Source organism: Apium graveolens, chromosome 3, assembly GCF_009905375.1.
Source record: "Apium graveolens cultivar Ventura chromosome 3, ASM990537v1, whole genome shotgun sequence".
Lineage (NCBI taxonomy): Eukaryota > Viridiplantae > Streptophyta > Magnoliopsida > Apiales > Apiaceae > Apium > Apium graveolens.
In genome coordinates, this window is record NC_133649.1 from 101840507 (window position 1) to 101856602 (window position 16096).

Here is a 16096-nt window from a genome sequence, read left to right on the forward strand (position 1 = left end):
ATTTTTCAAAACTAATTAAATATTTTAATAAATCACATAGCAACCATCAATATTCTTGTTTGATCTCTTTTCCTCACATGCAGAATCCTGGAAGCTGCTTGTGACAGAATCCTATGATGTTGGCCTCCCTATTTTCTAATAACATCCACTATCCATCTAATTTTCAAAACAAATATATTATTATTATTATCTTAAGAGTATATATAATATAAATGTATAATTATACTATGTTACATACCCACTTATCATCTATATTAATGATATTATATAGTATGAAAATTAAGATATTTTTGTAATAGATCACGGATTTGATTTTCCCTTTTATTAAGTAATTTATAGCGTTTAATTTTGCTTTATTTGGATAATTAAAAAACATCTGCATCATCCATACACATACATAAAAATATGAGTAAAGTTATTAACTTAAAATCAACAGACTAAATTATAAAAATATAAATTAATGTTATTAAAATAAAAGGTAGCTCGAACATGCCCCATGTGCCCAAATGTCTAAGTTGGCCCTGGAATGAATACAAAAACATTATCATATACGTATAGTCCAGCATGAAAAGTCATTATCAAAAAAATAAAATAATAAAAAAATACAGGTTTTGGGGGAGTCGTTTTCTTTTATTATCTGGAGAAGCCAGTGACTTGTGAAGTAAGTCAAAAACTCTAGAAACCCAAGTAATTTGTGACCTTTTCTTTATGCGTATACATACATAGATAATTACATACCATATGCTATCATCTTTTTAATATATTCTCTTCTCCTCGTCTTTCATTTAAATTACATAACTACTGATACAGTAACTTAAAAAAAATACCAATCCAAAGAACATATATAGGATTCAAATTTGTAAAATTATTTTTTTTAATGCAAACACAATGAGTTCTTTGGACATCATTCACGCTTATCGTGTTTAAAATTAGCACATAATATTACAGGCACAAAATTAATCATAAAAAAGTAAATATGATAAGTAATACTTTAATCGATTTTATTTGTGTGAACATATTTACATAATTCATTCTAATCAAAATTTATCATATACTCCCTCTCTCCCTCCCATTTACACTTTATTTTTTGGATATCTCTTATAATTGTTTACATTTTCAAAAATATTCAAAAATATTTTTTTTATAATTTTTAAAATAACTACATCCACTACTTATTTCCACTATATCCATTTTATACGTATAATATTAATCAGTCCCAATAGTTTACTCATTTTTTTAACTTTTCTCAATAATTTATCATTTTTCTTAAATTTCGTTCTCAATCCAAATATAAATATTTGAGAAGAACGGAGGAAGTATTACTTAGCCTAAAATATTATATCCAATTTTGTAGATCCATCAATCATCTGCCCATGCAGATTGTAACAAGGTAGTAATGATGCAGAGAACATAGTGGTCATAAAATTGCACAATCTAGGGGATTTGTTTTTACCTCTGTATGTAATTGCAAATAATTGTGTTAATGGTAGATAAAAGAGAAGATAATATAGTCAATTCATTGAGGTTAAATTAGAAATTTTAAAATATAAATACTTCCAAATGAAAATCTGTAAAAGGGCAAATCAGTCACTTTCAGTATCTATTATACCCATCTAATAGAAAACTGTAACACACCTGGCAACCATAATAGGCTACAAGCAAGAACCTTACTAGTCTTGACTAAAGTGTTTCTAGTCACTACCCAAACCCATCCAATCTATAAATATCCAGACCTACCTCTTCAATTCATTCCCAATTCATCACACTTCCTATTCCATTCCTTCAACACACAACATAAACTTAAAAGAAACACACAGTTTTTAACAATGGTAATGAAAACAGAAATGAGTGTTCAGATATCAGATGGAAGTGCAGGAAAAGCAATGTCAAACAGCAGCAAGAGATCATCATCATTATCACCATCATCAACCAACAAGAAGATGAAGAAGTTCAAAGGAGTAAGAATGAGAAGCTGGGGGTCATGGGTATCTGAAATAAGAGCACCAAATCAAAAAACAAGAATCTGGTTAGGATCTTACTCAACTGCAGAAGCTGCAGCTAGGGCTTATGATGCTGCACTCATTTGCCTCAAAGGTCCCTTAGCAAATCTCAACTTCCCATCACTTTCTCAACAACACTTCACTCCTAATATCAATGATCAAATCACATCTATGTCACCTAAAACCATTCAAAAAATAGCTGCACAAGCTGCAAACACTTTTCTTGACAATGCCATCACCACCACCACCACCACTGAAAGCCTCCCATCACCACCACCGCTCTCCACCGCCTCCTCGGCTTCGTCGTCGTCTTCGCCATCAAATAACATCGAGGATGATGTGTCATTAATGTTTGAAGATTATTACAAGCCTAATGAAACAGCAATGAATATGAATGTGCCATGGTTTAACAACTTTGGTTCATTTAAATACAGGGATATGATCGATGACATGCTATTATTCGATGACCAACAACCATCCATGTTGATTAATCATGATCAAGTGTATGAAGGAGAAGAAGATCTTCGTCTATGGGATTTTTGCTAAATAATTTTATTAATTATATTTATATTTATTTTATTCATTGGATGATCTTGAGCAAATTGCTTCAAGGACATCATCACTGACAGTAACAACAATATTCAAACTTCATCTTATTTTTAGCATAGGGAGAGACATTTTTTTGGACTGTCCCATGTGAGTTGTTAGCTAGATATTGGGTTTATAATTTACATATTTGTGTACGTTTTTTCTATTCTTAAATAAAGTGTGAAGCATTATGTTATACTCAGTCTACCCATTCATTTCTATAAACTTTCATTTTTTGAATGTTTTATTCAATTTTATACATTTCAAACTTATCAAAAATAATAAAATATATATAATATAAAATTAACTACACCTGTTATTTTCTTCCACTACAATCACTTTATTAATTAAAAATTAAATGATCCTACCATTTAACTGATTTTATATATATTTTTTCACTAAATTATATTTTTTTTGACCGGAACTGAGGGAGTATATATATACACACCGATTTAGTGTAACGAGAAAGCAAGCAAAAACAAAAATAAATTTGGGTCAGCATCATAACCTTTCAATGTATGTCAGAATTTGTATATCTAATAACGCGCTTTGGGGAGCATAGCAAGCCCGGCAGCAACTACTCAACTAGTAGATCGTTAAATTATCAATAGATTAAAAAATTATTAATAAACTATTGATATAATCATATATTTATTTTACATTTTTTTAAATTATCGATATAATTGTAAAATTACTTTGAATTATATTTAATTAAAAATATGTCCGAAATTTTTATTACTTTTTTGAGATTAATGCATTTAACAAATTTATTTAAATGCATATGCGGGACATATTTTTCTCTTTCTTTTTGAATTTAGAACATACGTATTTTAAAAATCTAATCAAATCATTGTTAAAAACAAACAATTACACGAAAAAAATTACTAAAAAGGCACACTTTTAGCTAACATTTAATTATCGAAGAGAATCCTTTTGTAAAGTAGAGATGAGTCTTTATTAATTTTTTTTATTAATTAGGCATATATGAATATCTGTTTTAATAAATTTTGAGTTGCGTAAGAATCTAATTTAAGCCATAAGCTCAAATTAATTGCGCTATGTTATCTCGCTCGTTTTTAATTTTGTAGTCCTCCATAAACTTGGCATTAATACGTGATATAACTAATACTTTCATTTTTATTAAAATCGCAATCTGTTTCCTTCCACAAGTTCGCATTCTCTGAATATTCAGATAAATCACTGGGGTTTTGTCTTATTATGACACATGGCCTTTAATATTCCATCCTCATATGTTTTTTTCCATCATCTTCCTAACATTGAATTTGGTCCGGAAACAAATGAATTAAAATTGAGTTATATTAAGGATCTCAAACCAGGGGTTAGCATGATTCGATTTAATTCGATTTTTGGATAAATTGGGACCGAAATTAAAGATTTTCAATTTTAAAATTAAAAATGCAATCATAATTGTATTACTGGTTTCGGTTTTAAAAATTCCGGTTCAGTTATAATTTTTCGATTTCGTTTTAAGACGGGCAAAGAAAAATGATTATAACTTTGAAAAAAAAGCAAGATACTCGGTATCCTATGCAACTCCCATCTATTCTATCGATTTCAAATATATATAAGTTTGTAGCACTCCATCAACTACCCTCTTATGTAGAAAATCGTGGAGAATCATTATTTAAAAAATATAAAATATATAATTTATTTTATTTTTCATCATATATAGTTAAAAAATTTAATTATCAAGTTAAAAATCGAAGTTACACAATTTTTTATTTAAAAAATCATTGAAAAAGTTTAAATTGGTTCTAATGCAGAATCACAGTAGAATCACACTTATTAAAAATTATTCCACTATCAAGTAATTTTATCAAATTTTAATTGTAAAATTTTTTATTATATTTATATTCTAGATTAGTATCGAATTTTTGTTAGGTATGAATACAACACAGAGGGAGGTGAATGTGTTTTGGCCTAAATGTTTATCTTTTGATCGACTTTGGCTTTAGCAGTTGGTTGTTATCAATGATTTAGTAGAATAGATGTTAAACATAAATAACAAATCAAATATGTAAAACAAAGATCTTCAAAACTGACTTAATTTTATATTAAAAATCAAGCAGTGTTTTGCTACAAAATCTCTAAGTTCTTATTTTAGAACTTAGCTCCTTTCTTGAGATAGAATACAAGATTTTCTATCTAGATTGTTACAACTGACTGGAGGACCAGTGTTAACTTTATAACTCAGTTAACTGCTGGTTTACACAGAGGATAATAAATATGCTATTACCTTTTCTAAACTGTCACTTGTCATTTCTATTTATAGAAAAGCAAATCTTCCATTTCTGGCTTAGCATATCTTTAGCATCCCGTGTTTACTTTAATCTCCTCTGTCAGTTAATCTTTGCCATTGATCTTGCACATCTCTCAAGCTGCTTTTTGTAGACTTGTCAATCCAGCTATGTGAATTGTTTGTTGATTTGCAATCTTGGATATTAAACTGTTCTGCAATTATGTACTTAGAGAAATTTCTTCACTTCGAGATCTCCAATTAAGCTGTAGAGAACTCGATATTTCGATAGGCATGTTGGCTTGTCGATATCTCTGAAACTTCATTGTTGACTTGACTTATCGACAACTCTGAGTTCTCTAGTGAATTTTGATTTATCGATAACTCAGAGTTCTCTAATGGACTTTGACTTATCGATAACTCAGAGTTCTCTAATGAATGTATACTTGTCGATATCTCTGAGTTCTCGAATGGGTATCTGACTTATCGATATCTCCAATAGCATTTCCTGAGTTCTCGATAGACAATTCCTGAGTTCTCGATAGGTCTTTCTGAGTTCTCGATAGGTCTTTCTGAGTTCTCGAATGACTTCTCTATAACACTAATTCTGTGACTTGTAGAGATCTTGACTTAGAATGTTTTTCACCAAACAGAATTACTCAACTCCAAACTTCTTCATAATTCTTCTGAGGCATGACCTTCTTGATCTTCTTCCATATAGAATTCTTAGGCTTGACACTGTTTAGGGAAAAATGCTCCAGTCTGCTCCATTTACATTTTACAGAAATTAAGTATTACAAGTATGAATTACAGATTAAGGTTACAATACAACTAATCTTAGGGTCATCAGAATGACTTAGTCTTGTTATGATACAGGCATGTCTTACACAACAATCTCCCCCAATTTGTGAGAAGATTTCTTATCACAAATTCATGCCTGTTAACAAGACTACCCCCAAGTTTAAAGAATGAAAATAAAATAATACAAAAGCTGATACAACACTTGTACATTGAACATTTGACAGTTTACAATAATTAAGTAAAGACTGAGCTTTCTGATCCTTTCTCAATTATGTTCTTAATCTGTACAAGTATTTCCAATTCTTCTAGGAAGGGGGTGTTGTTAGTGTAGGTGCCCTAGAGGCAATACATTATTCTTTTAAATCTTTATGTCAGTTGATCATTCAATAAATGTATTTATTATGACCTTAATTACTGCGATATTTTGTTAGCATAATAAATATCCTTAGAATCATGATACACATTGTATAGTTTAAGTACATGACTTGAACTTGAGATTATATAATATATCATATTCTTAAAGGTCCCTAGTCGAGTATTATTATATAGGACAATAATAATACATAGATAGACTAGTATGTTGTTTGACAAGATAACCACATCTCATTGGTTATAAGTATGGGGATACTAAAGTCAATACATAGGTACATGTGAGAGAACATGGTACTGGACAGACCCACGGTGAGATTTTTCATGTTTAATTAAGTCGTAAGAAAGACTCACAGTGATAATGGTGTAACGATCCTTTGACTTGAAATCATTATATTTCTATACGAGGATTAATATAGTTTGACTACATTAAAAGTTACTTTTGATCGGGTGATGATAAAAGTGGACATCGGGTATATCATGAGTCGTATGAGAAATATGAATGATAGATAAAGGATTTAACCCTCCTATAATTAGGAGAGATATTATTGGCCTCTTGATTGAGTGAGATTATAAAAGCATGGTCATGCTCAAATAATGATTTGTCTTGATAGTCTACTCATGGATCAAGTAAACCCGGATTAAATGTTGAAGAGGATGACTAAATACATGCCTCGAGTTTAATCTATAATATGTATGGTTAAAGGGATTATATTACACGAAAAATATTAATCACGAAAGGTTTTATCTAATCACGATTTAATTATTGTTTAATTGGGTAACAATTATGTATTACTAGATACCGCTCATTGTTTATAATTTTATTATAGAATAAAATTATTGCCAATTGAATAATAGCCTATAGGGTCGCACAAATAGAGCACTTAATGGAATAGTTAATTTAAATTATGGATTTAAATTAATTGATGATTATTCGAATTTTATTATAATTAAGTAAGACTTAATTGAGATAATATAAATTCGAATTAAAAGGAATGTTTTTGCCCATAATAATTAAGTATGACTTAGTTATTAATTAAATAATAGAAATTCGTTTTTATTATTTAATCCAATACCTACTAGGGTTGGGCTTTGCTGTTATGGGCCTTTTTAATCAGCCATTATATATACATAATGATAGGTTAAAGAGGCTTGTACGTTTTGAAGAAAAACCCTAGCAGCAAAGAGAGGCAGAGGTAATTTCGGATCGTCAAGAAGGAGGCTAGTACATCCATTCCGTAGTCAAGTTCGTGAGACGTTCTTGGAAGTGCTCGTGTGGATACTATAGAGGTGTTTCTCCGAGAGGTAGACACAAAGCGTGATAGCTAGGATCTCCGTTGAGTTCATGAAAGTCAGGCTCTTGTAAGGTATGATTTGTTATCTCCATAATCTGCCCACAATTATACATGGATCCTGTTTTTGGGTTTCGAAATTTTTGTTTTATTTACGTTTATCCGCTGCGTTTTATGCCTCGGAACCCAACAATGGCATCAGAGCTACGTGTATAAGGGGCTGATTTGGTTACGTGTTTACTGTATTTTTACAAGTATGCATGTGTGATGAGTCTGCCATGATAACAGTTATGTTATATGAGTCTGCCATGATAACAGTTATGTTATATGAGTCTGCCATGATAACAGTTATGTTATATGAGTCTGCCATGATAACAGTTATGTTATATGAATGATATGATGAATCTGTTAGTGATCTATATGATGATACTAGTATGTTTAAGATCTGCCATAACTCATATATATGCGATCTCTTAAAATATGTATACTGATACATGTTTTTGGTAACTGGGATATGGATCGTGTATATACTGATACATGCTTCTGGAATAGTATTCTGATACATGTTTTGCTAGTATTCTGATACTTGATTTTGCAAAAATTTCCGCCATCGGGGGGCTCGCTGCACCCCCGAACCCCCCCAGCGACCTCACCGCGGAGGTCGATCTGCGTGTTTAGGGTTTTGTTTTAATTTGTGCTTATGACATATGTTTTACTTATTTATTATTCTTGATTGGATCATGATAAGTAATAAATAGTATGTCATCTTTATATGATCTATCATGTTCTTTAATGGTTACTTGAGATTGGTGCATAGTTATGGCCTTAAGACCTTAGTTGTAATGGTTTATTCTTTTAGTTTGTAATAAATACGACTTGCATGTCATTTTCTATTTGTAGTTGTTTAATCTCGAATGTAACTCGAGTTCTTTTGTAAGTTCATTAGTATAATTCTTAATGTAACATCCAAGAAGGACAAGGGAACAAGGAGGCATCCTATGGAGGCCAATGAGACAATGGAAGCAATAGAGAAGACATATGTAATAGTTATTTTTACACCATAGATTGACCTTGATCTTTTCATTAGCCTGAAAAGATCACATATGATTGGGCCATAACTATTGCACGTTTACTTTACGCACTTTTCATATGATGTATAAATAGTATGTGTAGAGTAGAAAATGCATGTTCTAATTATATTAATGATGCATGTATGTATTAGATACATCACCCATGTCATGCCTTTACACAAGATAAAATCTGTAACGACTCAAGATTTAAAATTAACAAACGATCATGAGATTCTCGTGTTTATGAAACACGGAATAAAATACGAATTTTCTTTATTTCTGACATGGGGCGATTTTGTCAACAACGGGTTCATAGAACTTATAAGGTTGTGGGTTTTAAGCGAGACCGATGTGACTCCTCCACTACCTGGAAATCAAACCATTGACGAGTATTGATTTGAAGTATTTTATTCAAGGAAAAAATTGGGAATCTCTTTATGATGGGATCATGATCGTTCTAAATTAAATATCCCTAAGTAAAAATATTAAGTTTTAATCAGATGTTTTCCAATGAATGAACACTCATTGAATCCTAGATCGATAAGGGGAAGGGTTGTCAGTGGCAGGGGACTCCTATCTATCGTGGTGAAATGCGACGAATATAAACGGTTATATTCAGACGTTGTATCATTGGGTCTAACTTAACTGAGTCATCATAATAAGGTGAATATAAACGGTTATATTCAACTATTATGAACTTAGAAGCATAGAGTTTGGTTAAAAATCTATTAGATAGATAAGATCAATTGTTGTTCACCAAATTATCCAAGAATTATATATGATATAACTGACAACTGTTGTCTACCTAAATAATCATGTTTTAAGGATACCAGTGGTTGACTTAGGATATGACGAAATATGGATCTTGGCTCACTAGAAAGATTTATGGGATATATTTTCTGAATTAATAGTTAGGGCTATTAATTTGATAAAAATTAGTGGGAGATATATTATGAATATATCATAATCATATGAACATAAAATTTTAACTCAGACGATCTAATGTTTATTTTGCGCTTTTATTATTGTAGATACTGAGTAATGGCAAACAACACAAACACACTATCCGTATGTTCAGTCCTTGAGAAGGACAAGCTGACAGCAGGAAACAACTTCCTAAACTGGCAGAGGAATTTGAGGATTGTCCTCAGGTAGGAGCGCAAGCTTCATGTCATTGATATTCCTCCTTCAGGCCCCCTTTATGAGGGTGCTACTGCTGATGAACGAGCAACACGCACAAGGGATGAGAATGATGCAAATGATGTTGCATGTCTTATGTTGGCAACTATGAGTACTGAGCTTCGAAGACAGCATGTGCATATAGATGCATATACTATGAATGAGCACTTGCAAAGCATGTTTGCAAGCCAAACTCGTCAAGAAAGGTTCAACACGAGTAAGTCACTTTTTAATTGCAAACAAGGGGCAAGTGAACCAGTTGGCCTACATGTTCTGAAGATGATTAGTTACATTGAGTACCTTGAAACTTTGGGTTTCCTGATTGGTCCGGAAACTGGTATTGACCTAATCATGAATTCTTTGAACAACAAATTCACTCAGTTTATTGTGAACTACAATATGAATGAATTTGAAAAAACACCTACCGAATTATTGCATATGTTTAGAACATAAGAGACCAACATGAAGACAGCTGAACCTGCTCCCATACTGATGGTAAATAAAGGTAAGGCCAAAGGGAAGAGCAAGTGGATGGGTAAGAAAAAGATTGGATCTGATTTTACACCCAAGCCAAAGGCAGGTCCCAAACAGGCTTTAAAGCCTAAAGGTGGTGTAGCCAAGGGTGAATGTCACTACTATAAGAAAGATGGTCACTGGAAGAGAAACTGTCCAATTTACTTAGAGGATCTGAAGAAAAAGAAAGCAGTTCAGATTTCTGGACCAGGTATTTATATTATAGAAGTCAATTTGTCTATTTCTACATCTTGGGTATTTGATACTGGATGTGCTTCTCACATTTGTATAAATGTGCAGGGCCTGCAGAGAAGTAGAACTTTGGCTAAGGGAGAAGTGGACCTAAGAGTAGGCAATGGAGCAAAAGTTGCTGCTTTAGCTGTAGGGACTTATTATTTATCTATACCCTCTGGGCTTGTTTTAGAACTAGAAGACTGTTTTTACGTGCCTGCGATTCGCAGAAATATTATTTTTGTTTCTTGTTTGGACAAGAAAGGTTTTTCGTTTACAATAAAGAACAACAGTTGCTTTTTTGCTTTGAATGATTTAACCTATGGTGTTGCGCGTTTATTTAATGGTTTATATGTTCTTGATTTAGATAATCCTGTCTGTAATATAGAAAACAAACGACTTAAAATGAATGACTCAAATCAAACATACCTCGGGCATTGTCGTCTAGGCCACATAAATGATAAACGCATATCCAAATTACATAAGGATGGATACTTGGATAAGTTTGATTTTGAATCATACCAAGAATGCGAATCTTGTTTGCTTGGTAAGATGACTAAAGCCCATTTCACTAGTAAGGGTCAAAGGGCCACTAAACATCTGGAGCTAATACATAGTGATGTATGTGGCCCAATGCGTGTAATGGCTAGAGGAGGCTACTACTACTTCATAACATTTACTGATGATTTCAGTAGATATGGATATGTATATCTTATGAAGAACAAATCCGATTATTTTGAAAAATTTAAAGAATACAAGGTTGAAGTAGAGAAGCAAATTGACGGAGATGCAAGTATTAAGATCTTACGATCTGATCGTGGGGGTGAATACTTAAGCATCGAATTTAGAGAGTATTTGAAAGAGTGTGGTATTGTATCACAACTCACTCCTCCAGGAACACCTCAATGGAATGGAGTTTCAGAGAGGAGAAATCGCACCTTTTTGGACATGGTGCGATCGATGATGAGTCATGCAGATCTTCCAATTAGTTTCTGGGGTTACGCTCTAGAAACAGCGGCTTTCACACTTAACCGTGTTCCTACTAAGAAGGTTCAAAAGACTCCATATGAGATATGGAAGGAGAAACGGTCAGGCATGAACTTTATGAAAGTTTGGGGATGTAAGGCGTTTGTGAAACGTCAAGAATCTGACAAGCTTAGACCTAAATCCGAAGAATGCATTTTTGTGGGATACCCTAATGAAACAAAGGCGTATTATTTTTATAGTCCTTCTGAGCAGAAAGTGTTTATTGCTCGAGATTCTGTCTTTATGGAAAGAGATTTTGTTTCCAAAAGAAACAGTGGGAGAACTATAGATCTCGATGAAGATCGAGAACCACAAAATAGCATTAAACCTAAAGTGGAACAAGAGCAGAATAATAATAATGCTCAACAAACACAGGTTGTTCGTAGATCTGGTAGAATTCGCCATGAGCCAGAGAGATATGGATTTCTCATGACTCAGTGTGGTGATTTGATGCTCATAGATAAAGATGAGCCTCTCACATACCAAGATGCTATGAACAGTCCAGACTCTAAGAGATGGCTTGAAGCCATGAAATCCGAGATAGATTCCAAGTACGAAAACCAAGTATGGACTTTGGTTGATCCACCTGAAGGGGTAAAACCCATAGGGTGCAAATGGGTTTTTAAGAAGAAAAAGGACATGGATGAAAATGTTCAGACCTATAAAGCTAGGCTGGTTGCAAAAGGTTTCAAACAAATTCATGGTATTGACTATGATGAAACTTTCTCACCAGTGGCTATGGTCAAGTCTATAAGGATTTTACTTGCCATTGCAGCATTCCATGATTATGAAATCTGGTAAATGGATGTCAAAACAGCCTTCCTTAATGGAAGCCTTGAAGAGGATGTGTACATGACATAGCTTCTCTAAAGGCTGTTAAGACCTGGTTAGGGAGCAATTTCTCCATGAAAGACTTAGGAGAGGCATCCTACATTCTAGGAATGAGGATCTATAGAGAAAGATCTAGAAGGATGATCGGTCTAAGTCAGATCACATACATTGATAAGGTTTTGCATCGTTTTGGAATGCAAAATGCAAAAAGGGGATATGTCCCCGTGTCTCAAGGGATAACGATCTCTAAGGACCAGTGTCCGAAATCATTGGATGAGAAGGACCACATGAATAAAGTTCCATATGCTTCAGCAATTGGATCTATCATGTATGTAATGGTATGTACTCGCCTAGATGTCTCGTATGCTTTGAGCATGACGAACAGATACCAGTCTAATTCGGGTGAAGGTCACTGGACGACAGTCAAGAATATGCTTAAGTACCTGAAAAGAACTAAAGATTCATTCTTGGTGTATGGAGGAGAAGAGAAACTCGTTGTAAAAGGTTACACCGATGCAAGTTTCCAAACAGACAGAGATGATACTGTATCACAGTCTGTGTGTTTTGTCTAAACGGAGGTGTTGTAAGCTGGAAGAGTTCAAAGCAAGAAACAATAGCTGATTCTACAATGGAGGCTGAGTACATTGCAGCTTATGAAGCAGCTAAGGAGGCCGTTTGGATTTGAAAGTTCATTTCTAATTTGGGAGTGGTTCCATCGATCGCAGATCCCATTGATCTATACTGCGATAATAATGGAGCCATTGCACATGCTAAAGAACCTAGATCACACTCCCGGGCTAAACATATACTCAGGAGATTTCACCTTATTCGAGAGATTAATGAAAGGGGTGATATACACATATGTAAAGTGCACACAAATGATAACATTGCAGACCCACTGACCAAAGGCTTGTCGCAGCAGAAGCACGATGGTCACACTAGTTCCATGGGTATTAGATATATGGGTGATTGGCTCTAGTGCAAGTGGGAGATTGTTAGTGTAGGTGCCCTAGAGGCAATACATTATTCTTTTAAATCTTTATGTCAGTTGATCATTCAATAAATGTATTTATTATGACCTTAATTACTGCGATATTGTGTTAGTATAATAAATGTCCTTAGAATCATGATACACATTGTATAGTTTAAGTACATGACTTGAACTTGAGATTATATAATATATCATATTCTTAAAGGTCCCTAGTCGAGTATTATTATATAGGACAATAATAATACATAGATAGACTAGTATGTTGTTTGACAAGATAACCACATCTCATTGGTTATAAGTATGGGGATACTAAAGTCAATACATAGGTACATGTGAGAGAACATGGTACAGGACAGACCCACAGTGAGATTCTTCATGTTTAATAAAGTCATAAGAAAGACTCACAGTGATAATGGTGTAACGATCCTTTGACTTGAAATCATTATATTTCTATACGGGGATTAATATATTTTGACTACATTAAAAGTTACTTTTGATCGGGTGATGATAAAAGTTGACATCGGGTATATCATGAGTCGTATGAGAAATATGAATGATAGATAAAGGATTTAACCCTCCTATAATTAGGAGAGATATTATTAGCCTCTTGATTGAGTGAGATTATAGAAGTATGGTCATGCTCAAATAATGGTTTGTCTTGATAGTCTACTCATGGATCAAGTAAACCCGGATTAAATGTTGAAGAGGATGACTAAATACATTCCTCGAGTTTAATATATAATATGTATGGTTAAAGGGATTATATTACACGAAAAACATTAATCACGAAAGGTTTTATCTAATCACGATTTAATTATTGTTTAATTGGGTAACAATGATGTATTACTAGATACCGCTCATTGCTTATAATTTTATTAGAGAATAAAATTATTGCCAATTAAATAATAGCCTATAGGGTCGCACAAATAGAGCACTTAATGGAATAGTTAATTTAAATTATGGATTTAAATTAATTGATGATTATTCGAATTTTATTATAATTAAGTAAGACTTAATTGAGATAATAAAAATTCGAATTAAAAGGAATGTTTTTGCCCAAAATAATTAAGTATGACTTAGTTATTAATTAAATAATAGAAATTCGTTTTTATTATTTAATCCAATACCTACTAGGGTTGGGCTTTGCTGTTATGGGCCTTTTTAATCAGCCATTATAAATACATAATGATAGGTTAAAGAGGCTTGTACGTTTTGAAGAAAAACCCTAGCAGCAAAGAGAGGCAGAGGCAATTTCGGATCGTCAAGAAGGAGGCTAGTACATCCATTTTGTAGTCAAGTTCGTGAGATGTTCTTGGAAGTGCTCGTGTGGATACCATAGAGGTGTTTCTCCGAGAGGTAGACACAAAGCGTGATAGCTAGGATCTCCGTTGAGTTCGTGAAAGTCAGGTTCTTGAAAGGTATGAGTTCGTTGAGTTGTCTTCTTTGTCTTCTGAATCTTCTCTTGACCTTGGCTTCTTTTGGACCTATTCCAACTATTTTGAAGTTAATTTTATGGGGTGGCTTGAATGAAGGTACATTTTTGAGTCTTTTCAGAGAAGTATGGCTGTGAGTGACTTGAATTTTGAGGAGAGAGTTTGCAGTGAGCTTGTAGAAATATTTAGGCTTAGAGGTTTGAGGTTGAGCAGTTTTTGATGAGGTTGAATGTGAAGGTTTAGCAATTGGTATTTGGATATTTAGGGTTTGGAGGGGTTTTGAGGTATAATTCTTTTATCTCTGTCTCCTTCCACCCCTCCTTTGAGTCTCATATCCACTTTTCTTCTCCTTCTCTTTCTCACTATCACGTTTTCCACCAATTGCCTTGCTAGATTGACTTGAGTTTGAGCCAGAAGGGTTTTGACCATCTTTCTTCTGCTCATCATCACCCAAGTCATCTATGTTGATTTGAGTTTTAGGCAAATTGGCTTCAAGGTTATCAATGTATCTCCTCAGAATCTTGATCATAGCTTCATCTTCACTAGTCTTCAATTTCTTACTTTTCAGCTCAGACTAAAGCACCATTATCAGTCTTCTGTTGGCCATGACACAATTTTTGGGTACTTGGAAATATTTCAGTTGCTTGGTTGTAGAGCAGATATATTGCACCCCTTTGCTTGGATGTAGATAAGCTTCTGGGAATGCAGCTTCTTGAGCCTTCTTCAACTCTGCTAGTAGCATTTTTTCTTCATTGTTGATTATCCTGACCTAGTTAATCAAAATATCCACCTCAGATGCTCTTCTGGAAATTAGATAATTGAAGTTGACTTGCATACATCTGTCTACACCAGAATCATTAAGATTGATCACTATCTTTTTCTCCAAAAACTGGTCCTTGACTGGGATCTGCAGCACCCTGATGAAATTGATAGTCTTTTCCAAGGTCTTTCTGTAAGTGAAGATGTTGTTATTGAGCAAATTGTCAAACTCTTGTGTCATTCCTGGACCTTGGGCAGCCATAAGGAGCCTCTCTTGTTCTAGACCTTGTACTTGACTTTTGAGTTTTGATTGTGCTAGCCTTGCATCTATCTCCCCCTTAGTCTTGGTGACAGGCATGAGTAGGGGAGTAGGAATCTCAGGTCTTACCGCTTCAGGCAATGTTGGCAGTGGGATGTTGAGTTTTCCCATAATGGCTCCCAAAGCAACTGTATTCTGCATTTGTAAATGCTTATGGGACTCCACTAGGGCATGAATATCATGTTGTTGACTCTCAACCAATGTGGTTAGAGCTCTGACTTGTGAAGATAAATCTGAGTTGGAAGCTTGAAGTGAAGAAATTTGATCTTGAAGTTCTTGTATTTGAGGAGTAGAGGTTTTGGCTGAGAAGGACCCAAAGTGTTCATCAACAGCTTTTCTGACACCCTCCATGAGAAGAAATGAAGGCTCATACCTTGCAGTATACATTTGATTTAGCTTGACCCTGGAATCATTTGAATTTGTGATATGAGCTTGAA

The 16096-nt window shown here is 33.7% G+C and overlaps 1 protein-coding gene across 1 annotated transcript; it reads left to right on the forward strand.

The window, feature by feature from the left end:
* The first annotated feature begins 1739 nt into the window (after positions 1 to 1739).
* Positions 1740 to 2786, forward strand: LOC141712648 (dehydration-responsive element-binding protein 1B-like). Its single transcript, XM_074515661.1, has one exon. The coding sequence runs from the start codon at positions 1827 to 1829 to the stop codon at positions 2544 to 2546; it is 720 nt and encodes a 239-aa protein (XP_074371762.1). The 5' UTR covers positions 1740 to 1826; the 3' UTR covers positions 2547 to 2786.
* Positions 2787 to 16096: the final 13310 nt, after the last annotated feature.